This window comes from Rhinatrema bivittatum, chromosome 11 (assembly GCF_901001135.1).
Source record: "Rhinatrema bivittatum chromosome 11, aRhiBiv1.1, whole genome shotgun sequence".
Lineage (NCBI taxonomy): Eukaryota > Metazoa > Chordata > Amphibia > Gymnophiona > Rhinatrematidae > Rhinatrema > Rhinatrema bivittatum.
The window spans coordinates 6,528,180-6,553,348 of record NC_042625.1 but is presented as its reverse complement, the minus strand read 5'-3'; the positions used below and the strand labels follow the sequence as shown (position 1 = coordinate 6,553,348).

Below are 25,169 nucleotides of genomic sequence, written 5' to 3'. Positions count from 1 at the left end.
TATTTATGTTTATCTGAATTTTTATTATGTATGTTTTAAACTGTAAATCGATTAGGCCTCTTTTGTGTTAAGTGAGTAATAAATTTTAATAAATGAAATGAAAAATGAAATGATCTGTGGTGATCTTGGCCCACTCCTCAATTGAGTGGCCTTAGATCCTGGTACCCCCTGACTGGAGCCATCTCCATTTGGCATCCAGCCTCGAAAGCACTGATTCCAGAACTGTTACCTGTCAGACCTTTGTCTCTGAGCTCCTCCTGAAGCTCTATTTTGCCGAAAATGCAGATTCATCTGAAAGCAAGTCCGCAGGGAGGAGGAACCCTTGCTGACCCTCAGCTCTTCCTTTGGTATCTGGTGACCTTTGTGTTCGCCCAAAAGCTTCACCAGCTTCTCTAAGTCTTCTCCAGAAAGGAGCTTCCCTTTAAAAGGTAGCACTCCTAGTTGAGACTTAGACCACACTTCCACCGACCAGTTCCTTATCCAAAGGAGTTGCCTGGCAGATACTACAGACACTTTAGTCCTGGAGGATGTCTGGATGAGATCATATAAGGCATCAGCTCCATTGGCCACCACGGCTTCCAGCTGCTCGGTTGGCTTGGCTTCCAAAGTTGAGACTGACTTCTCAGACGGTAACTGCTGCACCCAGCGCAAACCAGCTCGAAGCATAAAGCTGCCTCACATTACAGCATGAATGCCCGGGCCAGAGATCTCAAAAGTTTTCTTGAGGCAACCCTCCAATTTTCAATCTTGCATATCCTTAAGCGCAGCAGAATCAGTTACAGGAATAGCAGTCTTCTTTGTAAGTGCCAACACTGAGCCGGGAAAGACTGTCTCTTGAACGACTACTGTGTTCCATTACACAAGTCACAATGTCATCTTCTTTTTCTTTTCTATGCTTTTGACTCAACCAAAATATTTTCTCTAGGTGAAAATAATGCCCGTTTGTGTGTAAGCTCTCTTGATCACACTCACAGGATATCCTTGCGCTAGAAAATCATTTGATATCTCTTTTGAATTCTTCTTAAATTCTTGGATGAATGTACATATTTTTTTCACTCTTAAAAATTGTGCAAATGTTAAATTGTCTCTCAATGGTTGCGGATGAAAACTTCCATAATGTTAATAATTATTGCAATCAGTAGTCTTCTTAAACAAAGTTATTGTTAGTTTACCATCTTCACCTTTCAATTATAGTTAAAATGGAGGTAAACTCAGATCACTGTGAAGTTTTTTTTTTAAGGATCCACACAGTTATTGAAGGTTAGTCCACAGAGGGCAGTGGGCAGAAAAGATTATTTTAAATTTCGAATTTCGACATGACTGTGTTTTCTCTAGGAACAGATGAAAAAATCTCCCTGATGCAGCCGTTAAGGTGAAACACTGGCCAGCATGTTGGAGTTCTTTTGAAAATGGATCATGATGGAGCTTTTGGTCATATGAATTGCCAGATCTGAAGCAAGAGTGCTCCAGAAATTTTGAAAAAGTCAAGATAAGAAAGGGCATGGACTTTGAATAATTTTAAAGGAATATTTTGGTATAGCACATGGGAACAATAGTATTTTTATGGTTCCATTTTTAAGTCGCAAAAAGAAAGTGAATTTAAATAATAAAGATATAAGACATAGGAGTTACAATCACATTAAAAAAAGGACATTTTTTTTAGACTAATGATTTTGCCCTGTACCAGAATGACTTTAAAAAAAAAAAAAAGGCCAACTGGCATCTGAAGTCTTTTCCTCCTTGAAATTAAAATATAAAAAATAAAAAAATAAAATTTTTGTTAGTTGATTTAAGTATTTTACGGTATGGATTAGTGGATTCAGAGTGGTTTCTGTTGTGTTTGCATATAACGCACTAATTGCCTTGCTTTATTGAGTACACTAGGTTATATGGCAGTGTCAGTAAAACTCTCTCTGTCTCCAATTGCTGGAAGGGAGGCAAACCCCAGGAGTCTGGACTGATCTAGCTAAGTAAGGGGAATGTTTCTTCAATCAGAACATTGGCTGGTAGGAGAGGAGAGAATACGGAAGAGTATATAAATGTAAAAGCTAATGCCATGGCTTCCCATCTCCCCACTTGGCCTTCTTGAATTTTTTTCTTCAGTTGTGGTTTCAAATTGTAAGTGTCTTGTTTTTAAGCAAAATAATTATTCAGGTGACATAATCCCTGTCTGCTCCAGTTTAAGCATGCTGCTTTGGTACATTTGGGTCACTGATTAGGCACAGCAGATGATTTGTGAGTCCACACTTATATCATGTCCATCATACTAACTTTGACTTATGATGACGACCATTTGAGAGCACAAACCCTTGCATGGTTGGTAACAGTGCTTCAAAATTGCCAACTGTGCACAGTTTTTCTAACACACACTGGAGCAAATGAGGTATCATCTGCTAGTATCTGGATGGGAAACCACCAGGGAAGATCATGCTGTGGGCTGCAGAAAGCAATGGCTAACTTCTATACACTCTTGCCTAGAAAAGTCCCAGTCCTTGCTTAAGTCTGTAACAGATAAGGTACTTCACTGCCATCATCATCAAACCGGTATAGACAGACACTGAAAACAGAAGACAAAGAGGGACACTGAAGTTGGGAAATTTATTTATTAGATTTGATATACTATCTAAAAATTGAATTACTTACTAGCTCAGCAAAGGTGAACTCTAATTCTTGAGTGCCACAAACAGGCCAGGTTTTCGGGTTATCCACAATGAATATGCATGAGATAGATTTGCATACAATGGAGTCAGTGCATGCAAATCTTTCTCAGGCTTATTCATTGTAGATATCTTGAAAACCTGGCCTGTTTTGGCACTTGAGGACTGGAGCTCGCCATCACTGTACTAGGTGATTAAAAACGAGAATAAAATATCTAGCAGAAAGAGGAGAAATTGAAAGAACCTGAGACTGAAATTAAGTGATTAGAAGTGGAGCATGGGAAAAGTGGGAGTTTGTCATTCTTTAAAGTGTTATGTGAGGCTAGAAGCCAGCTCAGCCTTTTGTTACACAAAAGGATTGATAAACTTAAGAAGATGAATAGATGGATGTTTCTTGAAAAAGGAATAAACCAAAAGGGTTACTGGCAAGATAGCTGAGGCGCAAGCTGGTGTGATCAATTTGAGAAAATTGGAACAGGTCACAGGCTGCAAATATACCAACTGAGATGGCTGAGTGCTTTTGAGCTTTTTATGAGAACCTTTATACATCTCAGGGAGAATCGAATAAGACCCATCTGGAACAGACTGGACTTGCATGTTTGGATATGGAGGAGAGTAGTAACAGGCTGGAAGGACCGATAATAGAGGTGGAAGCCCAGTAAGGCATTAAGGAACTGAAGGCTGGGAAAATGAGTGTGCTGGATGGCTGCAAATTGGCTTTTATAAGATATTTGCAGAAAAAGTCACCCCAGTTTTAGTGAGGATATTTCAGGAAATCTTAGATAAAGGGGTAGATTTTAAAAGCCCTGGGCGCCTATTTTGCATAGGCCGCCGGTGCGTGCAAAGCCCTGGGTCGCGCGTAAGTCCCGGGGCTTCGTAAAAGGGGCGGGAGGGGCCGTGTCTGGGGGGGGGGGTGTCGGCAGACCGGGGGCGTGTCCAGGGTCAGGGGGCGGTCCGGGGGCTTGGTGACGGTTCAGGGGCGGGCCGGGAGGGCGGTCCCGAGTCCCCCGGCACTGCGGTCTGTGCCGGGGGGTGCCGAAGCAGCGTGTGCAAGTTACGCCTGCCTCAAGCAGGCGTAACTTGCACAACAAAGGTAGGAGGGGGATTTAGGTAGGGCTGGGGGGACGCGGAAGGAAAGTTCCCTTCGAGGCTGCTCTGATTTCGGAGCGGCCTCGGAGGGAACGGAGGCAGGCTGCACTGCTCGGCGCGCGCAGGCTGCCAATTTTGCGCAGCCTTGCGCGCGCCGACCCCACATTTTATAAGATACGCGCAGCTACGCGTGTATCTTATAAAATCCGGCGTACTTTTGTTTGCGCCGGTTGCGCGTACTTTTTTAAGATCTACCTCAAAGGTACTCTTTCGGAGACCATGTATGAAGCAGCTATCACTGTGATATCGAAGGAAGGACAAGCCAGGGAAGAATGTGGATCCTACAGACCTATTTCCTTTCTGAATGCAGAATTTAAAATCTTAGCCAAAGTCCTTGCTAGGAGACTAGAAAGTTATATCCAAATTGATACATAGAGATGAAGTTGACTTTATTATAGGATGGCACTAGTGATAATTTGATGCATACCTTGGGAGTGATTTACAAGAGGGAAAAGCGGAAGCAAGAATCTGTCTTAATATCCCTTGACGCCAAAAAGGCATTTGAGAGGGTGTAGTGGAGCTTTTATTTACATTAGTGATTTAAGCCTTTGGTTGCTCATTTTCATTTGGAGAGTTTGAGATCGAGAATTGACTGTCTGCTGCAACGGGCAACAAAAAAAGCACAGTTGCTTACCTGTAACAAGTGTTCTCCTAGGACAACAGGATGTTAGTCCTCACGTGTGGATGACATCATCTGATGGAGCCAGGCACGGAAAACGTTTTCCAAAATTTCTAGAAGCTTTGACCAGCACACTGCATGCTGCTATTTGCGCGTCCAAGCGAGGAGCCGACAGCCCGAGGGCTGGAGATCGCTCCCAGACCCCCGCTGGAACCCCAGGGACTTTTGGCCAGCTTGGGGGGCTTCCTGACCCCCCCAAGACTTGCCAAAAGTCCCTGGGGGTCCAACGGGGGTCCGGGAGCAATTTCGTTGTCGGCTGCCAGTAATCAGAAGGGCGCCGATAGCCTTTGCCCATACTATGTCACAGGGGCTACCGGCGCCATTGGTCAGCCCCTGTCACATGGTAGGAACACAAGATGGCACTGATGGCCATGTGACAGGGGCTGACCAATGGCGCCGGTAGCACCTGTGACATAGTAGTTCAGAGGCTATCGGCACCATTTTGAGCAAGACTGGCACGCCGGGCACAGAGGGACAAATGGCTCCCGGGACCCCGCTGGACCACCAGGGATGTTGGTAAGTCTTGGGGAGGTATCAGGATGGTGGGGGGGGGGGGGGGGGGGGGGGGTTTGTACGTAATGTATTAAAATGAATTTAAATGCTTGGGGTGGGTTTTTTAGCTTCATTTTCCCACGTCGTTTTTTGGGCCGGTTTCGGTTTCCCTGTTTAGGTTTTTTTCGGTTTTCAAAAAAACTAAACGAGAAAAACCGAACTTTACCACGAAGTATCCGAGTGAAAAAACGACCTGGTAGAAAAAAACGAAGCACATCTCTAGTGGCCACAGGGTTAGTGGCATGCTGAGCATCCTCAGTGTGCCAGTCAAAGTTCTAGAAACTCTGACAAAAGTATTCCGTGACAGGGCTCCATCTGATGATGTCACCCAAATGTGAGGAGAATAAAGCTTTTTTGTGTAGGCTTTTCATTGAATGGTAAGGTTTCTTCCTGCAAATGAGAGTTGTAGTTCTCTGTTAATAAATTATTTTAGTGTCTGTGGATCCTTTGGGGAGGGTGCTGATTTGTGTAGTTATTTGCTGCATTAGTTGGGTAGTTATTTTAATGTTTTGCCCATTCTCATGTTTTTTTGGGACTGGGATTGTACCATGCTCAGCTTTTTTTTCTTTGGAGCAAGTTTAAAAACTGAAATAAAACAATACACTTTAATAGAAAAAGACAAGGTATTCAACATAATAACCAGACCTTTGTGAGCCTGAAACTAACAGAAATCCAGATCCTTACACAATGTATAGTATAGACCACCAGCAAATATACACTTGAAATAACTCCACAAACGCATAAAAAAACTCTTCAAGTTCTAGGAGGTCCATACTCTTCTTTTGCACCTGTATAGTTAGGATCCTTCCATTTTCACCTAATAAAGGGCTACCATCCAACTTGCAGAAATTAACCTCAAGATATTTATCATCTTCCATAAGTTATTTTCCAGCGGAAGCTTTTGGTTCTTCCTTTGTGGGTTAAGTCAAGTTTGAAGATTCAGTTAGGGTACAATACAAGCTCTCATAACCTCTTCCTGTGTCACATCCATAACTGGCAAGTTCACACTGTATTTACAACCATGTTGTATATTCTTCCTAAAAGTCTCTTTACTGCTAGATCTGCCCAGTCCAATATATTTTTTAAGTTTAATTGCCCATCTTTTCCTTTGATTTTATAAAACCAGGACTTACTTTATTTATTTGTTTAATAAGTCCAATAAAATATTTTTTTGCCTTATTTATCTGGACAGAAGAAATTATGTTTATTCCAGAAGAAACTGTCCTATCCCAGATATGGGTGTAGCCTGAGAAATTTGGTGCATATCCTCTAGAGATGATCCAGACTCCCCATCTTCAGTTGCTCCTCACCAGTGTCCCCAAGCAGAAAACCAGCAATGAGTAAAAGGAATTTACAGGTCACAGTAACCCCAGGAACATTATCACTGAACTAGGATTACAGTTGCATTCCGCACTTTTGCTGGACAGCCAGCCAGTAGCCAAGTTGGATGAGAAGACCCAGCTGTCCACTAGTCCTATATCAGGATGCCTATTACATGGAAGATTGTTGTACACTCCTGTGTGAAGAGAGTTCACATCCTCATTAAGGTGATGCGAGGATTCATCTGTAGCAGCCACTCTATTGTTTCCAGCAGATATGACATGTTGTAATGCCGTGCAATGTTGCTAAATACAGAAATCTGCTCTATAAATACCTGTGGAATAACAAAAAAAAAGGTGACATGAGACATGGCATGCTATTACAAGAGAGTCACTCCAATTGCAGATTTTGTTGATGTTTCAATTGACTGTGGATTTTACATAAACTCACTGAACTTTGCTATACAGCCACACTCATGGAACCAAATAAGAAAAGAAGTACAGAACTGAAAAAAAGAGAGACCAAATTTGCCTCTTACGTCAATGGGTGGTGATTCCAGTAGGTTGTATTAGATCCAATAGATGTGCAAGGTCAGAAAACCCAAACTTAAAAGAACAAAAGTTTTAAGAGAACACATGCACTACCTACCCTAGATAAATACTCATTGCTCTAAGGCTGTAGAGAGTAACCAGTCACCTGATGTACTTGAAGTGGCAGAGTGCTTGCATACCTTTGTGGAAATGGTGAGATCGAAATCACCAGCACAGCTGCAGTAAATGGGCATATTAGCTTCCTTCACCCCTTTACATTTTGGGCAGATCTGAAAAAATACAGCCAAGGTTAAAATCAAAACACTAGCTGTCACGAGGAGGAGACACAGGAAAATTGATTATCTGCTAATTTTCATTCCTGGAATACTACAGATCAATATAGACTCCTGGGTTTTGCCTCCCTGTCAGCAGATCGAGATAAAGAAAGGTTTCACTGACACTGCCATGCAACCTAGTGCGCCACCTGCAATCCCTCAGTATTGACCTGTGTCCAAGTCACGATAACTATGGAACCAACATAAACAGTTATGAACCCAATACTCCCACAATGAACAGGAGGAAAGGTCAAGCTGTGAACAAAACAGAAAACTTGTTCCCAGAAACCAAAGTAAAACAGTATTATATACAAATCAGTACAAGCGGACTATTTCCCTCCCCAATGGGCGGGACTCTGGACTGCTCTGTGGTATTCCAGGAACAAAAATTTGCAGATACGAACCAATTTTCCTTTCCTGTTCATACCCCAGATCAATCCAGACTCCTGGGATGTACCTAAGATACCTTAAACAGGGTGGAACCTGGAGAGTTTCGCTTCTATAATGTGCTCACCAAAGCCAACGGAATCCAGAATCCAGACATCCAAGGGATAATTTCTGGTGAAAGTGTGCAATGATTGCCAAGTAGCCCCCCTGCAAATATCCTATGGAGACACCTGTTGGGAATTGGCTCAAGAAGTCACCTGAGAACGAGTGAAGTGAGCCCTCAGCCACTCAGGGACAGGATGACTCTTACAACTATAAGCCGAGCCAACTGCTTCTTTCAGCCAATGCGCAATTGTAGGTTTCAACGTCTTATATCCCTTCTTTGGACCACTCCACAGCCCAAAAAGGTGATGCACCCTCCGGAAATCACTGGTTACCCTTACGATACCTCAATAATGCCCACCTTACATACGGCATGAAGCTCTTTCGCGTAAGGCGTGGACAAATCCAGATCCATAAAAAGTTAGTTCCACAGATTTACTAAGATGGAACACCAAAAACAACCTTGGGCAAAAACTAAGGTATCGTGCATACTGAAATCCCAGACTCTGAAAATGGTAGAAAAGGATCTCGATACGACAAAGCATGAAGTTTCGAGATTCCCCTAACTAAGCAGCCACCAGAAAAAACATTTCCAGTATAGGGCCTTTATGGCTGACCATCTTATCGGTGCAAATGGAGCCTCACACATTCCTCTAAGCACCAGATTAAGTTTCCAAGATGGATTGTTCCTCCTTATCGGAGGCTGTATAACCTTTGCTCCTTGAAGAAAACATATCACATCATGGACAGAGAATAACACTGCACCTTGCCCCAAAGACAGCCTAAGGCCTCTATCTGCACTCTGAGTTAAAGGCGAGATCTTTAACCAAGCCCTCCTGCAGACACCTTATCCAGGACAGGTTGTACTCTTAACGGTACACCAAGATTTGAAGACCTCCAAATCCTCCCATACACCAAAGAAATGGAGGGTAGCCTGGCTCGCAAAAAAGTGGCAATGACACCTTCAGAATATCCACTCCGTCTCAGCCATTTCGTCTCAAAAGCAAGGCCGTGAGACAGAAGTGATCCGCCTGATCCAAAAATATTAGGCCCTGGCAGAGAAGATTCAATAGATAGCCGAACCTTAATGGTCCATCTACCACCATGCTGATCAGGGTCGTGAACCATAGACGAGGAGGCCACTCCGGTGCCACTAGAATCACATCGCTTGGATGTTTCTCTATCTTCCAAAGCATTTTGCTTACCAGTGGCCACGAAGGAAAGACATAGAAGAATATCTTAAGACCATGGGAGAACCAGCATCAATTCCCTCTGCCCTGCGTTCTCTCCTACAGCTGTAAAAGTGAGGCATTTTTGCGTTTTGTTTGGACGGTATCAAGTCCATGTGGGGAAAATCCCACTTGATGCGGATGAGATGTATCGCTGCACTTGACATTTCCCAGGGTCTAGCTTCATCCAACTGTGAAAGTCTGCCTGAACATTGTCCACCTCAGATAGGTGAGAAGCCGCTAACTGCAACAAGTTGTTGTTCGGCCCAACAAAACAACTCCTAGGACTCCAGAGCCACCGCCTGACTCTTGGTTCCACCCTGCCGGTTGAAATAGGCCACTGCCATTGCACTGTTCAATAAAACCCACACTGGACAGTCACGAAACCATGGGAGAAAGGCAAGAAACACAAAATGCACTGCCCTCTTCTCTAACCTATTGATAAACCCGGAGGCTTCCCGTTTCAACCACTAGTCCTTCGTTGACTGATCCTGATACCGCATCCCCATCTGGAAAGGCTAGCATCCGAGGTGACTAATATCCAATTCAGAACCTCCAACTCTACACCATGCTTCAGAGTGGCCGTGAATGAGCCACCATGAAAAACCTTATCTGCATATCCCCTTGAGTGGGAGGGGAACAACACATAGGCAATACTGGTCGCATTTTTTAGTGGTTCAAATCATTCCTTGCCAACCATCCACAAAATGTAATTCTTGGTGATCTCAATTCTAACTGGTACTACACCAACTCAGGTGTCTCTCAAGGATCTTTGTTATCCGCTATTCTCGTTAACATTTACTTGCTTCCTTTTTGTCACCTCCTGGCCGGTCTTGATCTAAACTTTAAAATATATGCAGATGACATCCAATTAATCCTTCCCTACACAAATTCTTGGACCAAAACCTTAGCTTTAATACAACTATACTTAAAAACAATAAATATCTGGCTATCACATAATAGTTTAAAGTTAAACATTGGAAAAACAGAACTGATTTTCCTATCCACTATCCCTGAATCCCCACGCTGCAATGTCCACCTGCAAACTTTACCTTTGAAAATCATTCTATTCCAATAACAAACTGTGCCTGAAACCTAGGAATATAGATTGACTCTAATCTATCAATGACTTCTAATATTTCCACTCTAGTTAAAAAATCCTTCTTTAAATTACAATTACTCAAAAAGTTAAAACCACTTCTTTTTCCATCTAATTTTCGCTCAGTTGTGCACGTATTAATACTGTCAGGTTTAGATTACTGCAACTCTTTATACCTTGGTCTCCCAGCATCTACTATCTGTCCTCTCCAGCTTATCCAAAACTCAGCTACCCATATAATCTCCAATATCCCTCGCAGAGAACACATTATACCAATTCTTCAATCTCTTCATTGGCTCCCTCTACAATACCATATTTAATACAAAGTGCTTTCCATTATTCACAACCTAATTTATAATCCATTGACCATTTGGGCTATGTTCTATGCTAAGACTTTATTGGCCTTCTCCTCCTCTAAGATCAATGGGCATTCTTGAAGTCCTCACTGTAAAAACAGCCAGAATTGACTTAACCCGTAGGTGCGTGTTTCCGATCGCCTTAACTCAAATTCCAAAGATTTTTAAAAAGTTCTCAAGATGCACCTTTGCATCCTTGCCCACAGCAAACCTAAAGATCCCTAGAAATGTTTTTCCACTTCTTTTACTAATTGTCTAGCTTTTATAATCTCTCTGTATTTATTTTTATCACATTTTTTTCTTTGATTACCTTAGACTTTATTTGCAATGATTAATTATTGTGTATGTGCACTATTGCTTGTAAACTGCCAAGATCTACTACAAATTTGTATAGGTGGTATATAAGAATTTAAATAAATAAATAAGATTGCAACTCCTTCGACAACAGATTCCACCTGGAGAGAGGAGCTCTCTGAAGCAGATAACGCTAAAGCACAAGCTTCAATGCTAATGCAAAAAAGCCCAGAACTTGAAAATAGCCACATACTCTGGGCACCGAACGCTCTCACAGGTGACAAATCTGATCCAATAACCTCAGAAATCTCTCTTCCATGAGACACATTCTTCCTTCCTGTGTGTCGAATCGAGCCCCTAGACACTCCAGAGTCTGAGAAGGAACGAGATGGCTCTTTATTAGATTTACTATCCAGCCAAGAAATCTTAACTGTCTTAGTACCTACTGAACTGACTGCTGAGAGAGGTCCACAGACTTCGCTTGAATGAGCCAAAATACAGATGAACTAACACACCCTCTCGCCTGAAGGCCACTTCCACCACTACTATTAATTTGGTGAAGGTACACGGAGTCATTACCAGTATGTAAGGGAGGGCATGGAACTGGAAAAGCTCCCCTAGGATCATGAACCGTAGAACGTGCTGGTACTCTAGCATGACAGCTATGTGCCGATATGGTTCCGACAAGTTCAGAGGTGCCAAGAACTCTCCCTTGCGCACTGCTGCTACGACAAACCTCAGAGTCTCCACGCAGAAATGAGAAACCTTTAGGGTCGCATATACCTTAAAAGTTCCCACGAAATAAATGGAATACCTTCCCATTCCTTTGCTCCTTTCGAGGAACTGGTACTAAAGCCCCCTCCTCCCCCAATGCCTCAAGCAGTCCACCGTTCCCTGAACAGCTAGCTGCTTGGCATGGAGAGTGCAAAGGGAAAGTATGTAAGCCTCTCATATTAGCTGAGCAAATTCTAATGCGTAACCATCTGTTAGAAGACTGGTAAATGCTCTCAAATGTCCAGATCAGAAAAGTGAACCAACCCCGCTTCACTGTGCTGATTTTCATTATTACGAAAACGTGCATGAGCTGTAAAAAACCTTTTGCCCCTCGGTTTGTCCTCTGACAGCTTCTGCCCTTTGGAATCTCCTAGATTCCTTCTTATCTGATCAAAGTATTTTCCAAACAAAAGCTTGCCCTTGAATGGAAGGGCATCTAACTGAGAATTGGACCAAACATCTGCCAACCAGTTTTGTAACCAAAAGTAGCCTCCCGGTCAATAACACTGACATCATAATCTTGAAAGATGTTCTGAATAGAACATATAAGGCACCAGCTTCATATGCAACAACTGGTTTCAAATGCTCCACCTGCTTCGTGGCAGCTCCTGATGCAGACTGCATACCTTGCAACTGCTGGAACCAGTGCAGGCATGCCCTCTGTATAAAACTGCTGCAAACCGCAGCCCTAACATCCAGGGCGGAGACCTCAACATTTTTTCGATGGACCTCCAACCTCCAATCCTGCACATCTGTCAAAGCGGCAGCCCTCACCACCGAATGGTGGTCTTCTTGGTTACCACCAACACTGAAGCACCTACCTTCGGAAGTACCAGGAGCTGCCAGTACCCTTTGTGTGGGATGAGGGATCTGTGCCACCAGATATACACCCCATGGAACTCAGGACTGAGCTTACACCAAGGGTCACCAACCCCCTGCCTTATCCTCCTCAAACTAGGGGAGATCCAGCCCCCACCCGGAGAAACTGAATTTTTTTTTTTTTAAATATTCCAGACTGCAGGTTCCACTCCACCACCACCTGCTGGAGACAGAGAAATTCTAAATACTAAGGGACTGCAAGGGTCACACTAGGTTATAAGGCAGTGTCAGTGAAACTTTTCTCTGTATCCATCTGCTGGCAGGAAGGCAAAACCTAGGAGAGTCTGGACTGATCTGAAGTATGAACAGGAAAGGAAAATTGGTTCTCACCTGCTACTTTTTAATTCCTGGAATACCACAGAGCAGTCCAGACAAGTGGGTTTTGCATCCGTATCAACAGATGGAGGCAGAGAATAAAAACTTTTCAGGTTATTTAACCATGCCACCTGCAGTCCCTCAATATTGACCTGCACCCAAGCCAAGATGTCTACTCCCAAAAACCCAAATTATTTCCATCTGGGGCAAGCAGAGAATCAAAGCTGGAGCCCCTTAAAAATCTGGACTCCAATGTCCAGGGTAATGAAAAACATCTAACTCTAACTGCTTAACATATACAATCTTTGTAAAAACCTTCATTTTTAAACATTCAGAAGTGGGAAAGGTCTTTTGCAAAAATAAGGGGACGGGATTCTAGACTGATCTATGGTATTCCAGGAACAAAAATTAGCAGGTCAGAACCAAGTTTTCTTTCCTGGAATACCCCAGATCAATCCAGACAAGTGGGATGTACCCAAGCCCCCTTTACACTGGCTGGGAACCAGAAAGACCTGCTCATAACACACTTTCTTCAAATGTCGCTTCATCTGGCTCCCTAACATCCAGGCAGTAATGCTTGGTAAAAGTGTGTAGGGAAGACCAAGCCATCGCCTGACAAATCTCTTGTGGAGTTACCAGCTGGCACTCTGCCTAAGAGGATGCCTGCACCCTAGCAGAATGCATCCGCAGCTCCTTAGGAGCCGATCGACCCTTAAAGAGAGAGGCTGAAAAAAAATCACCTCCTTCAACCATTGTACAATCGTACTCTTAGCCGCCTTACATTCCTTCTTTGATCCACTGAATAAAACGAAATTTGGAGGTCAGATCATCTTTATTAGTGACCTTGAGATATTGCAACAGAGTTCGATGGACATCCAATAAATGAAGTTACTTCACATACGGCATATCCGTCGTCAGGTGAGGAAAAGCCGGTAATTGCACCATCTAGTTGAGATGAAATGAGGACATGACCTTGGGCAAAAAGGAAGTAACCATACATAGCATCACCTCATCATCCAAAATCTGAAGAAAAGGATCTCTGCACGACAAGGCTTGAAGTTCCAAAATCAGTCTAGCCAAACAAATTGCCATTAAGAAAACAGCTTTCAAGGTGAGATCCTTCAAAGACGCCCCTACTCAACGGTTCAAAAGGAGGTCCACAGAGCACTCTAAGAACCAGATTAAGGTCCCATGAGGGACACATCCTACGAACTGGCAGACATAAGAGCTTTGCTCCTTTAAGAAAACGCATGATGTCCAGATGAGATGCCAATGGCCTCCCCCAAAGCTTTCCTCTGCCACCTGAACTCGGAGCAAATTATAGGCCAGCCCCTTTGCTAAGCCATCCTGCAAGAACGCCAAAACCTGGGAAACGCTGACCTTCAAAGGATCCAGGTCACATTCTCCACATCATGAATCAAACACTCTCCACACCCGTATATATGCCAGAGAAGTGGAAGGTCTCCAAGCCTGAAGCAACGTAGCAATCACTGACTTTGAATATCCTTTCAAGCGAAAATGTCTCCTCTCAAAAGCCAGGCCGCTAGACAAAAGTGATCCGCCTGTTCCGAAAAGATGGGTCCTGGCATAGCAACCCCTGCAGGTGCCCCAGTCAGACGGGGCTATCCACTGCTCGCCACACCAGATCTGCAAACCATGGACAACGTGGCCACTTCGGCGCCACTAGAATCACCCTTTCTGGACTTTGCTCGATGCGACATAGCACTCTGCCTATGAGAGGCCATGGGGGACACGTACAGCAGAAATCTTGTTGGCCAAGGTTGAACCAGAGCGTCGATTCCTTTGAAGCAGACCTCTTTCCTGAGGCTAAAGAACCTGTCCACCTTGGTATTTCCTTGAGTCGCCATGAGATGGAACTGGGACTTGCCCCGCCTATTCCGAATGAGGGCAAAGGCCTCTGCTGACAACTTCCATTCCCCGGGATCCAGCTGCTGTCTGCTGAGATAGTCCGCTTGCATACTGTCCACTCCGGCTATCACTGCCAGATGTTTCTCCACCCAGACAAAAAGCTCCTGAGCCAGTAGGCTATCGCGTCCTGCCGATTGATGTATGCCACAGTTGATGCATAGTATGAGAATACTCGCACCACACGCCCACAAATCCACAGAAGAAAGACCATTAATGCCCTTGAACCTCCCTGGTTTCCAACTGGTTGATCGATCACCAACCCGAAGGGCAGAACTCAAAACTGAAAATGCTCCAAGAGCCCAGTGAATCGCAGAAATTTCTAATAGTCTGACAGTGTGCTGCAATCGCTGCAATGCTACTGCTGATGCTGTCCCTGGCCCCCGGAATTGAAGGCAAGTTGCACGCATCCTCTCACCCTCGGCAACGGTCTCACCGCTGAGAGACAGTCGGCAAAAGCCCTACTTTCCTAAGCTTCTTTTTTTCTTTTTTAAAGAAACAACCACCAAGTCCCAAGAAAAAGAAAGATAATCTTTCCTGCTTCTGGCTGCTGGAGGAGGGTGAGAAGGCCTCAGCGGGAGTGAGGGAACCAGGAGTCCTGGCTTTCCCTCCCTCTGGAAGTGGAGGGCCGAGCCAGAACAGGGATTACCAACCCCCCTGCTCAACTTGAGGGATGGTCCACAAAGGAACCTAACACCTCGAAGAGCACCAGACTTCATCAACTTCTTGAATTTCTTTTCTTTTTTTTTTTCAAATAAATCTCCAGACTGCAGGTTTGCACCTCTACCATCTGCTGGAGACAGAGAAATACTGAGGGACTGCAGGGGGCACTCTTGGTTAAATAGCAGTGCCTGAAAAGTGTTTATTCTCTGCCTCCATCTGTTGGCAGGGATGCAAAACCTACTTGTCTGGGCTGATCTGGGGTATGAACAGGAATGTAAGATAGTCATCCAACCTAGCAAAGCATGGAGCAAAGAGAAATTCAAAATACACCTGTAAATTCCAATCAGGAGACGGATCAAGTGAAGAGAGGGCCACAAGCTACAACTACCATCCAAACAGCAAAGTTGGAAAGAGCAAAGATGCGGTGAGGGAAAAGCCAGAGATTAATTGGAATCTAAGGAAATGCACCAGGAATGAACTTGAGCAGACTAGATGGGTTTTAATGGCCCTTATCTGCCTTCATACTCTCTTTCTAGAAGGGTCTGACTCAAAAGATTCCTTCAACCCCCTACTTGGTGGCAGGGAAGGGTATAAGTACGAGTAAGAACTCCTTACCAGGTCCTGCAGTGTGAAGGCCATCAGCTTCTTCTGTAGTGCCTCTATCAAGGCCATCTCGATCGAGTCTGAATCATATGCTGCCTGGCAGTTCGTGCAGACCCATCTGGGGAGTACAGACTCATCCTGCTTAAAAAAAAAAAAAAAAGGAGGAACCGCCCCCACTAAAATAAAAGGTTGAACAGAAGGAATGAAACATACCACAAAACAAAACAGGAACAAGCTGTGCATCCATCTCAAAATTAGATTACAGCAATGTGTACTCTCACCTGCACAGTTGAAGGGTCTTTGCATAGGTCCAGGTCTCGACAGAAATTACAGTTTCTGCATATAACTTCCGACAGAATGTACGAACGACAAGGATCCTTAAACTGGGCATCCTCTGAGAACTCACCAATGTCAATTAGGCGCAGGAGGTCTCGTTTCAGCTTGTTCACCTGATTGGTTATGTTGGTGTCTAGAGACAGCACCTACAAAATATCACAAGAAGCTGACATCACACAACTGGCTATTTTCTTGGGAAAATTACTTGTACTCCAGCATCAGGTCATATTACTTGCGCACACTCCCTGTCCCACCCTTACCCTGCCCATCTCACCTTACAAACATATTTAATGAACTCTAGTGCAGGATTATTGAGTGGCAGGTATGACCCAGGTAACACAGGAAACATCTCAGAGGGCTCTGTGGCATGACGGGTGCCTGTGACTTTCTTTTGGATCTTCTGAGTGATGGTGAAAAAGTTCTGGGTGAGCTCATTGGAAACATAATCCTGGGAGAAAGTGATCATGCCTGAAGGAAAAAGAACGAAACTGAACAATGGACAAGAAAGAATTAAGAACAATACAGACTGAGAAATTTGTAGATAAGAGAATGTGAGCGATTTAGAGAGATCACAAATTTACTCAGGTTATGTAGTGGCAACGTTTGCAAAAGTGAGGACAGACACAGAAGGTGAAAAGTGTACCCCAACACGGTAGAGAAGAGCACTAACCTGGCATAGCACCAGCATCTGTTTCAGCTTCCTGGGATATCTGACTGCTCTGTTTTCTTTTGATAGGAGTGCATCCAGGGGCATTTCGTCTCATTTCTTCTCTCATACTATGGTACACAGCTACAATGTATGCTAGTGAAGAAAAAAAAAAAAGACAGGAAACAATCAGGATTGATATTATAGACAGTTAGCCATTTAAGAGCAAGGAGGCAGGATAGAGGAAGAAGTCTAAGCTAGGAGATTCACTGAATAAAAATTCAGAATGCTCAATACAAGAGTAGTTGAGAAAAATCACCCGATATGATCATTAGGAAATAGCTCTGGCAGGAGGCTGCCTGAGGCAGATACTGGACAATGTTCCAGTTGTTTTCCACTGATTCCTCCACATCATCTCTGGTTTCTTCATCTTCTGAGTGAACTGCATCTTCATTCTCTTCCTCGCTTCTGTTCACATCATCCTCTTGACTTCTCTCTTTCTCCTTCTGAAAAAAATTGCAGCACAATCTGAGCTGGGTTTCAAAGATCAGTGCAAGTGTGCACAGTGACCAACCTCATGCCCTCATTTATATGAGTACACATGGCATGTTCTCATCTCCATGCTGCATACAGACTCCTCTGAGCCATCCCATAATTCAGCCTGCATGCTCTCATTTCCATACTGAGCACAGAGTGCTGTAAGGCATCGCATAGCTCAGCCCGCATGCTCTTATCTCTGTGCTGCTGGGGCAGTCTCAAAGTATGACCAAAGGGATTTTGTTTTGTGCCTCTGCCCTGCCAGACTGCACTGAAGCACAGAGTTGCACTTGGCTCCCTGTCAACACATACTGACCACATTAATTGTAACTTCTTAATAACATTAGAATTGTCATACTGGGCCAAACCAGTATCTCATATTCAACGATGCCCAATCTAGGACTCAAGCACCTGGTAAGACAATAAACAGAGTCCATATTGCTAACACTCAGCAATAAGTTGTGGCTTTCCACAAGTCCTCTGGTCAATAACAGTTTATGGACTTCTCCTCCTGGAACATGTCCAAACTTTTTTTTAAACCTAGCTACACTAACAGGCTTAATCACATTCTCTGGCAATGAATTCCAGAGCTTAATGGTGAGTTGAGTGAAAAATGTTATATTTGTTTTATTTCAAATCTGTTTATTGAAAAAGGAAATAAACGCAATACAAATCGGGCTTGGTGTACATTTATTCCTTATGACCATCAAGTCAAGCCAGCAGAGACAAATGTTAACTTTTTCCAACAATTTTCTCCCAAGAATGTCCCCCAAGTTTTCTACCATATCTTCTGCCCCTTCCCCTAATAACTCAAATCTCCCCCCCACCTCCCAATATCCCAAGATTAGTCAACTTCAACTATTAGGGACCCAATCATTGTGATACCTCCCCAGAATGTCTGAACGGTTAGACACTAACAAATAAGTGAACATTAAGCATTAAATATCAAGTTGCAAGCTCGTAGGATATATAGCTATCCCATACAGCCAGGAAAGCACGATGTCACCGGAAGCCATCCACATTGAAATCATTGGCTCAGTGTGCTGCAGCAGTCAAAAAAGCAAACAGAATGTTGGGAATTATTAGAAAGGGAATGGTGAATAAAACGGAAAATGTCATAATGTCTCTGTATTGCTCCATGGTGAGACCGCACCTTGAATACTGTGTACAATTCTGGTCGCTGCATCTCAAAAGATATCGCTGCGATGGGGAAGGTACAGAGAAGGGCGAACAAAATGATAAAGGGGATAGAACAGCTCCCCTTGAGGAAAGTGTTGTGTTTGTGGCATTGTGGACCCTTGGTCGCAATGGAGATGACTCCACCCACGGGGAGGAGCCCCGTGGGGAACCACTGCGATAGGCTGACACAGATAGCAGACACAGTATGGATAGAGGCTTTATTGTACTGCTGTAGATAGATGGGGAAAGCAGGAAGGTAAGGCACTGATCCATGAAGTGCCAGTACATTTAACAGGCTCAGAAGTATAGTCTCACCCAGATGTTCACGATAGGCGGGAGCCTGCAGTGCGGGTAACGCCGCGGCTGGTGGGTGGAGTTGGAGCACCGGATCGTAGAGGTACTCACAGAGTGAAGGCGTCTTCCTAGTGGTAGAATGGTGGGACCGAAGATCCGTGGTGCAGGATACAAGGGAGATAGGCCCTCGAGCAGCGAGTACCCAATGGTCCAATATCCTGAAATGTAGAATAGAGAGAAAGACTCCCGAGGAGCAGTTGTCTTAGTGAGGAACCCCGAAGGGAAGTTGGAAGCAAGACACCCCCGAGGAGCGGGTGTCTAGAGCTTCTTACTGGAGCGAGGCCCTTAGTGTGAAAGCGGCGTCTAAACGTGCAGCTTAGAGCAGTCAGAGTAGCGAAGCGAATTCTTTGCTAACTCAAGGTGGTAGCGGAGGCTAGATATACCTGGAGGTACTGATGTCATGCAGTGGGGCCGCTCCCCGAGGTTCCCGCCATGACGTGTATTGAGTGTAGGAGATGTGCGCGCTCGTGCCCTAGGAGGCCACGGGAGTGAGCATGGCGGATGGGGACGCCCATGCTGGTTTGGAAACGCCGAGGCCCTTGGCACCAGAGGCAGCCATCTTGCCCAAAGAGAGTGAAAGGGGAGAAAAAGATAAGGCAGCGCAGTTGCAGCCGTCTGCGACCAATGGACGCAACAGTACCCCCCTTCAAAGGGCCCCCTCCAACACCTCTTCCAGGAGGTCTGGGCTTGTGTGGGTGTGCCAGGTGGAATTGACGTACCAGCTCCTTGTCTGTAATATTGGCCAGTGGTTCCCAGGAGTTTTCCCTCTGGGCCATAGTTCTCCCAAGAGATAAGGTACTCCAATGTCTTGTCTCTTTTACGTACATCAAGGATGTCATCTACGGCATATTCAATGTCATCTTCTGTATCCAGGCTGGTAGGCTCTGGTTCTTTCCTGGAGAACTCGGAGAGTATCATTGGCTTTAGTAGAGATACATGAAATGCATTGTGTATTTTCATTGATGGAGGCAGTTTTAGACTGTATGTTAGATTTCCTAATGGCGGAAGGATGGCGAAAGGTCTCACAAAGCGAGGAGCAAATCTTGCAGAAGGAAGCTTAAGTCGGAGGTACTTGGAGCTTAGCCAAACCTTGTCTCCAGGCTGAAACTGGGGTGCCTTTTGATGATGAGCATCATAAGTTCTCTTTGCCTTTTGTCCTGCTTTAAGAAAGAGCTCCTTCGTCTGTCTCCAAATTTGGGATAATTCTGCTGCAGTAGCCTGGGCAGTAGGAGAGGTTACTGGCAATGGAATTGGCAGTGGAGGTAATTGTTGTCTCCCATAGACAAGCTGGAAAGGGGAAGACCCTGTTGAAGAAGCAGGATGTGAATTGATGGCAAATTCTGCCCAAGGCAGTATTTCAGCCCAGTCATTCTGTCTAGACTTGACATAAGATCGCAGAAATTGTTTCAGCATCCTATTCATCCTCTCAGTCTGACCATTAGACTGAGGATGGTAGGCAGAGGTTAAGTCCAAGACGATGTCAAATTTTTGAAATAATGCTCTGCAAAGCTTTGCAGTAAATTGCACTCCTCTGTCAGATAGGATATGTTTAGACACCCCTTGAAGATGGAAAATGTGTTTAATGAAGAGTTTTGCTAACTCAGTAGCAGAGGGTAATCCTGGTAATACTACCAAGTGTGCCATTTTAGAGAAATGGTCGACTGTAACCCATATGGTGTTATTGCCGTTGGATAATGGCAGGTCCACTACAAAATCGGTAGCGATATGGGTCCATGGTACATCCAGTGATGGTAGAGGCTGTAATAGGCCCCAAGGAGACCCGGGTGATGGCTTTTGCTTGGCACAGACAGCGCAGGAACCCATGTACGCGTGTATGTCCTTCATGGTTGGCCACCAATAATATCTTTGCAACATTGCTAAGGTACGACCCTGTCCTGGATGGCCTGCCAGACGGGAATCGTGTGCCCATTTCAACAGTCCTTTTCTTAAACTTCTGGCCACCACCATCTTCCCCGGCAGGTACCATGTAGGTGGTTGCACGAACCACTTTTTCGGGATCGATGATATGACGGGGTTCATCCGGCATATCCTGAGGTGAGAAGGAGCGTGATAGGGCATCAACCCGGGTGTTCTCTCCTGAACAGTATTTCAGAAGGAAGTCAAATCTGTTGAAAAACAGAGACCATCTTGCTTGACGGTGGTTGAGTCGTTGAGCATGTCGAAGGTACTCTAGATTCTTGTGATCGGTGTATACTACTATTTGGTGTTGTGCGCCTTCTAGCCAGGGATGCCACTCTTCAAAAGCCATCTTGATCGCGAGAAGCTCCTTGTCTCTTATCCCATAAGTTTCTCTCAGTAGGTGAGAATTGCCTAGAAAAGAAGGAGCAAGTATGGAGCACATTGGATTCGCTGTACTAATGTAGAACCGCCCCCATACCAACGTCGGATGCGTTGACCTCCACGATGAAAGGACAGTGTGGGTCAGGGTGGCGGAGACACAGCTTCTTTTGAAAAGCCTCTTTGAGCGTCAGGAAGGCTGAGATGGCTTCTGGAGACCAATTGGCAGGGTTGGCTCCCTTCTTGGTCATAGCAGTTAGAGGGACTGTCAATGATGAGTAGTTTTTAATAAAGGATTGGTAGTAATTGGTGAATCCCAAGAAGCGACGCAATGCTTTTAGGCTGTGGGTTGAGGCCAGTCCCGGATACTCTCAATATTCAGCTACGTTAGCCAGATAACAGGCCCCCCTTCCCGGAACACCCCCAAAACACCCCTTTTATAACCGGCTAAATTACAGCTGAACAACTACCTATCCAGCTATAATTTAGACAGATAAGAGACTCAATATGCCATATAACCCATTTAATACTACTAACTCCACCTCCACAGCTGGCCCTTCTCTGTGGAATTCCATTCCTACAGATCTCAGACTGGAACCCTGCCTCTTAACTTTTAGGAAAAGACTTAAGACTTGGTTATTCAAGCAAGCTTTCCCAGACACAATCTAAAGACACAAGTCAAGGACACAAACCAAGGACTCCTCAAAACATTCAGCAATTAATCATGTCATTTGTACACAGCATTTAATTTATTTGTATACCGTTTAACCGTTTATTCTTTCCTATCTCTTCCTTCTTCTCCAAGTTCTGCTACCCTTGTTATTTGTAACTGTTCCTTCGGTCACCACAGTTCTAGTTGATGTATTTAATGCACTCCCGTTTCATGTAAACCAGCAAGATATGTTCTCATGATTGCCGGTATATAAAAACCTTAAAATAAATAAATAAAAAATAAAAATAAACATTTCTATAACGCTACATGATATATGCAACGCTGAACAAACATACAAAAAGACAGTCCCGTCTCAATAGAGTTTACAATCTTTTTTTTTTTTTAATTTAAAGTTTTAAGGTAACAGATTCGGTACAATACAGCATAACAATAATAAAGCCATCAAAACAAACTTCAGCCTCCTACACCGTATAGCATTGGCCAATCTATGATAAATTTTCAGAGTACCTCACATAACTGTTAAGGCCAAGTGGAGCCAAACTGATTATTTTGTATGTTTTCTCCCAATCCCCCCACCCCCCCCTCCCTCCCCCCTTCCCAGCGCTAATCTGTAAGATACTTCAAGACATTCTACCCTGGGGAAAAGATACAGAAATTCACTGACTACTGAATAACCCTATCATCTCTTTTAGCCAGCAAGGCATCTCAATCGTCACTCAAGCCTCATTGTAGATACTTAGAGCAGCTGCACATCCAGCGAGGATCTCGATACCCATTCCACATACGGCTGCCACCTAAGCTGGAATCGAGAGAGTCTCTTCTGTTTGATCGCTGTCAAATTTTCCAGATAATGTATCTGTGCCAGCTTTTGTACTACTTGCTGTCTGGTTGGCGCATCTTTCTGTTTCCAAGTACGTGCTATCACCGACCTGGCAGCCATCAAAACTTGTGTAATTAAATAAAATTTTTCTAAAGTCTCATTTGTGGTTTGTATATTCAAGAGAAACAGCGCTGGGTTCAGCTGCAGAGTAATATGGGTGAGTGAATATATCAAGTTAGCAATATCTTTCCAAAAATCAACAATGATAGGACATGTCCACCACATATGTAAATAAGTTCCAGTTGCCCGCATTGCCGCCAACAGACATCATCCCATTTGGCGGAAAATGTATGCAATTTACAGGGCGTGATATGCCACCGATACAATAATTTATAGCCCTGTTGCACTAGGGTGGCTGAAATAGAACACTGTTTAATCTGCGAAAACCCCTCCTTCCAGTAGGATTGCCCTCTTACATAAGAACATAAGAACATAAGAAAATGCCATACTGGGTCAGACCAAGGGTCCATCAAGCCCAGCATCCTGTTTCCAACAGTGGCCAATCCAGGCCATAAGAACCTGGCAAGTACCCAAAAACTAAGTCTATTCCATGTAACCATTGCTAATGGCAGTGGCTATTCTCTAAGTGAACATAATAGCAGGTAATGGACTTCTCCTCCAAGAACTTATCCAATCCTTTTTTAAACACAGCTATACTAACTGCACGAACCACATTCTCTGGCAACAAATTCCAGAGTTTAATTGTGCGTTGAGTAAAAAAGAACTTTCTCCGATTAGTTTTAAATGTGCCCCATGCTAACTTCATGGAGTGTCCCCTAGTCCTTCTACTATCCGAAAGAGTAAATAACCGATTCACATCTACCCGTTCTAGACCTCTCATGATTTTAAACACCTCTATCATATCCCCCCTCAGTCGTCTCTTCTCCAAGCTGAAAAGTCCTAACCTCTTTAGTCTTTCCTCATAGGGGAGTTGTTCCATTCCCCTTATCATTTTGGTAGCCCTTCTCTGTACCTTCTCCATCGCAATTATATCTTTTTTGAGATGCGGCGACCAGAATTGTACACAGTATTCAAGGTGCGGTCTCACCATGGAGCGATACAGAGGCATTATGACATTTTCCGTTTTATTCATCATTCCTTTTCTAATAATTCCCAACATTCTGTTTGCTTTTTTGACTGCCGCAGCACACTGAACCGACGATTTCAATGAGTTATCCACTATGACACCTAGATCTCTTTCTTGGGTTGTAGCACCTAATATGGAACCCAACATCGTGTAATTATAGCATGGGTTATTTTTCCCTATATGCATCACCTTGCACTTATCCACATTAAATTTCATCTGCCATTTGGATGCCCAATTTTCCAGTCTCACAAGGTCTTCCTGCAATTTATCACAATCTGCTTGTGATTTAACTACTCTGCACAATTTTGTGTCATCTGCAAATTTGATTATCTCACTCGTCGTATTTCTTTCCAGATCATTTATAAATATATTGAACAGTAAGGGTCCCAATACAGATCCCTGAGGCACTCCACTGTCCACTCCCTTCCACTGAGAAAATTGCCCATTTAATCCTACTCTCTGTTTCCTGTCTTTTAGCCAGTTTGCAATCCATGAAAGGACATCGCCACCTATCCCATGACTTTTTACTTTTCCTAGAAGCCTCTCATGAGGAACTTTGTCAAACGCCTTCTGAAAATCCAAGTATACTATATCTACCGGTTCACCTTTATCCACATGTTTATTAACTCCTTCAAAAAAGTGAAGCAGATTTGTGAGGCAAGACTTGCCCTGGGTAAAGCCATGCTGACTTTGTTCCATTAAACCATGTCTTTCTATATGTTCTGTGATTTTGATGTTTAGAACACTTTCCACTATTTTTCCTGGCACTGAAGTCAGGCTAACCGGTCTGTAGTTTCCCGGATCGCCCCTGGAGCCCTTTTTAAATATTGGGGTTACATTTGCTATCCTCCAGTCTTCAGGTACAATGGATGATTTTAATGATAAGTTACAAATTTTTACTAATAGGTCTGAAATTTCATTTTTTAGTTCCTTCAGAACTCTGGGGTGTATACCATCCGGTCCAGGTGATTTACTACTCTTCAGTTTGTCAATCAGGCCTACCACATCTTCTAGGTTCACCGTGATTTGATTCAGTCCATCTGAATCATTACCCATGAAAACCTTCTCCATTACGGGTACCTCCCCAACATCCTCTTCAGTAAACACCGAAGCAAAGAAATCATTTAATCTTTCCGCGATGGCCTTATCGTCTCTAAGTGCCCCTTTAACCCCTCGATCATCTAACGGTCCAACTGACTCCGAAGCAAAGAAATCATTTAATCTTTCCGCGATGGCCTTATCTTCTCTAAGTGCCCCTTTAACCCCTCGATCATCTAACGGTCCAACTGACTCCCTCTTTTTCCCAATTTTTGAGGTGTACAGGCAGCTC

General features: G+C 44.0%; 1 protein-coding gene across 4 annotated transcripts in view; it reads right to left on the bottom strand.

Annotated features, from left to right (window-relative positions):
* Positions 1-5,628: 5,628 nt before the first annotated feature.
* Positions 5,629-25,169, bottom strand: part of POLE (DNA polymerase epsilon, catalytic subunit) — a 379,412-nt gene continuing 359,871 nt past the window's right edge. For 2 of the 4 annotated variants that reach the window (XM_029570997.1, XM_029570993.1), the window contains 7 exons: positions 17,151-17,337; positions 16,856-16,987; positions 16,460-16,653; positions 16,131-16,331; positions 15,862-15,990; positions 7,088-7,177; positions 5,629-6,691 (listed from right to left, as the gene is read on the bottom strand). In XM_029570997.1, the coding sequence (XP_029426857.1) occupies positions 6,569-6,691; positions 7,088-7,177; positions 15,862-15,990; positions 16,131-16,331; positions 16,460-16,653; positions 16,856-16,987; positions 17,151-17,337 (1,056 nt within the window). In that variant the 3' untranslated portion in view covers positions 5,629-6,568. The remainder of the gene's footprint in view (positions 6,692-7,087; positions 7,178-15,861; positions 15,991-16,130; positions 16,332-16,459; positions 16,654-16,855; positions 16,988-17,150; positions 17,338-25,169) is intronic. The other 2 variants (XM_029570995.1, XM_029570994.1) reach the window with 2 other exon arrangements.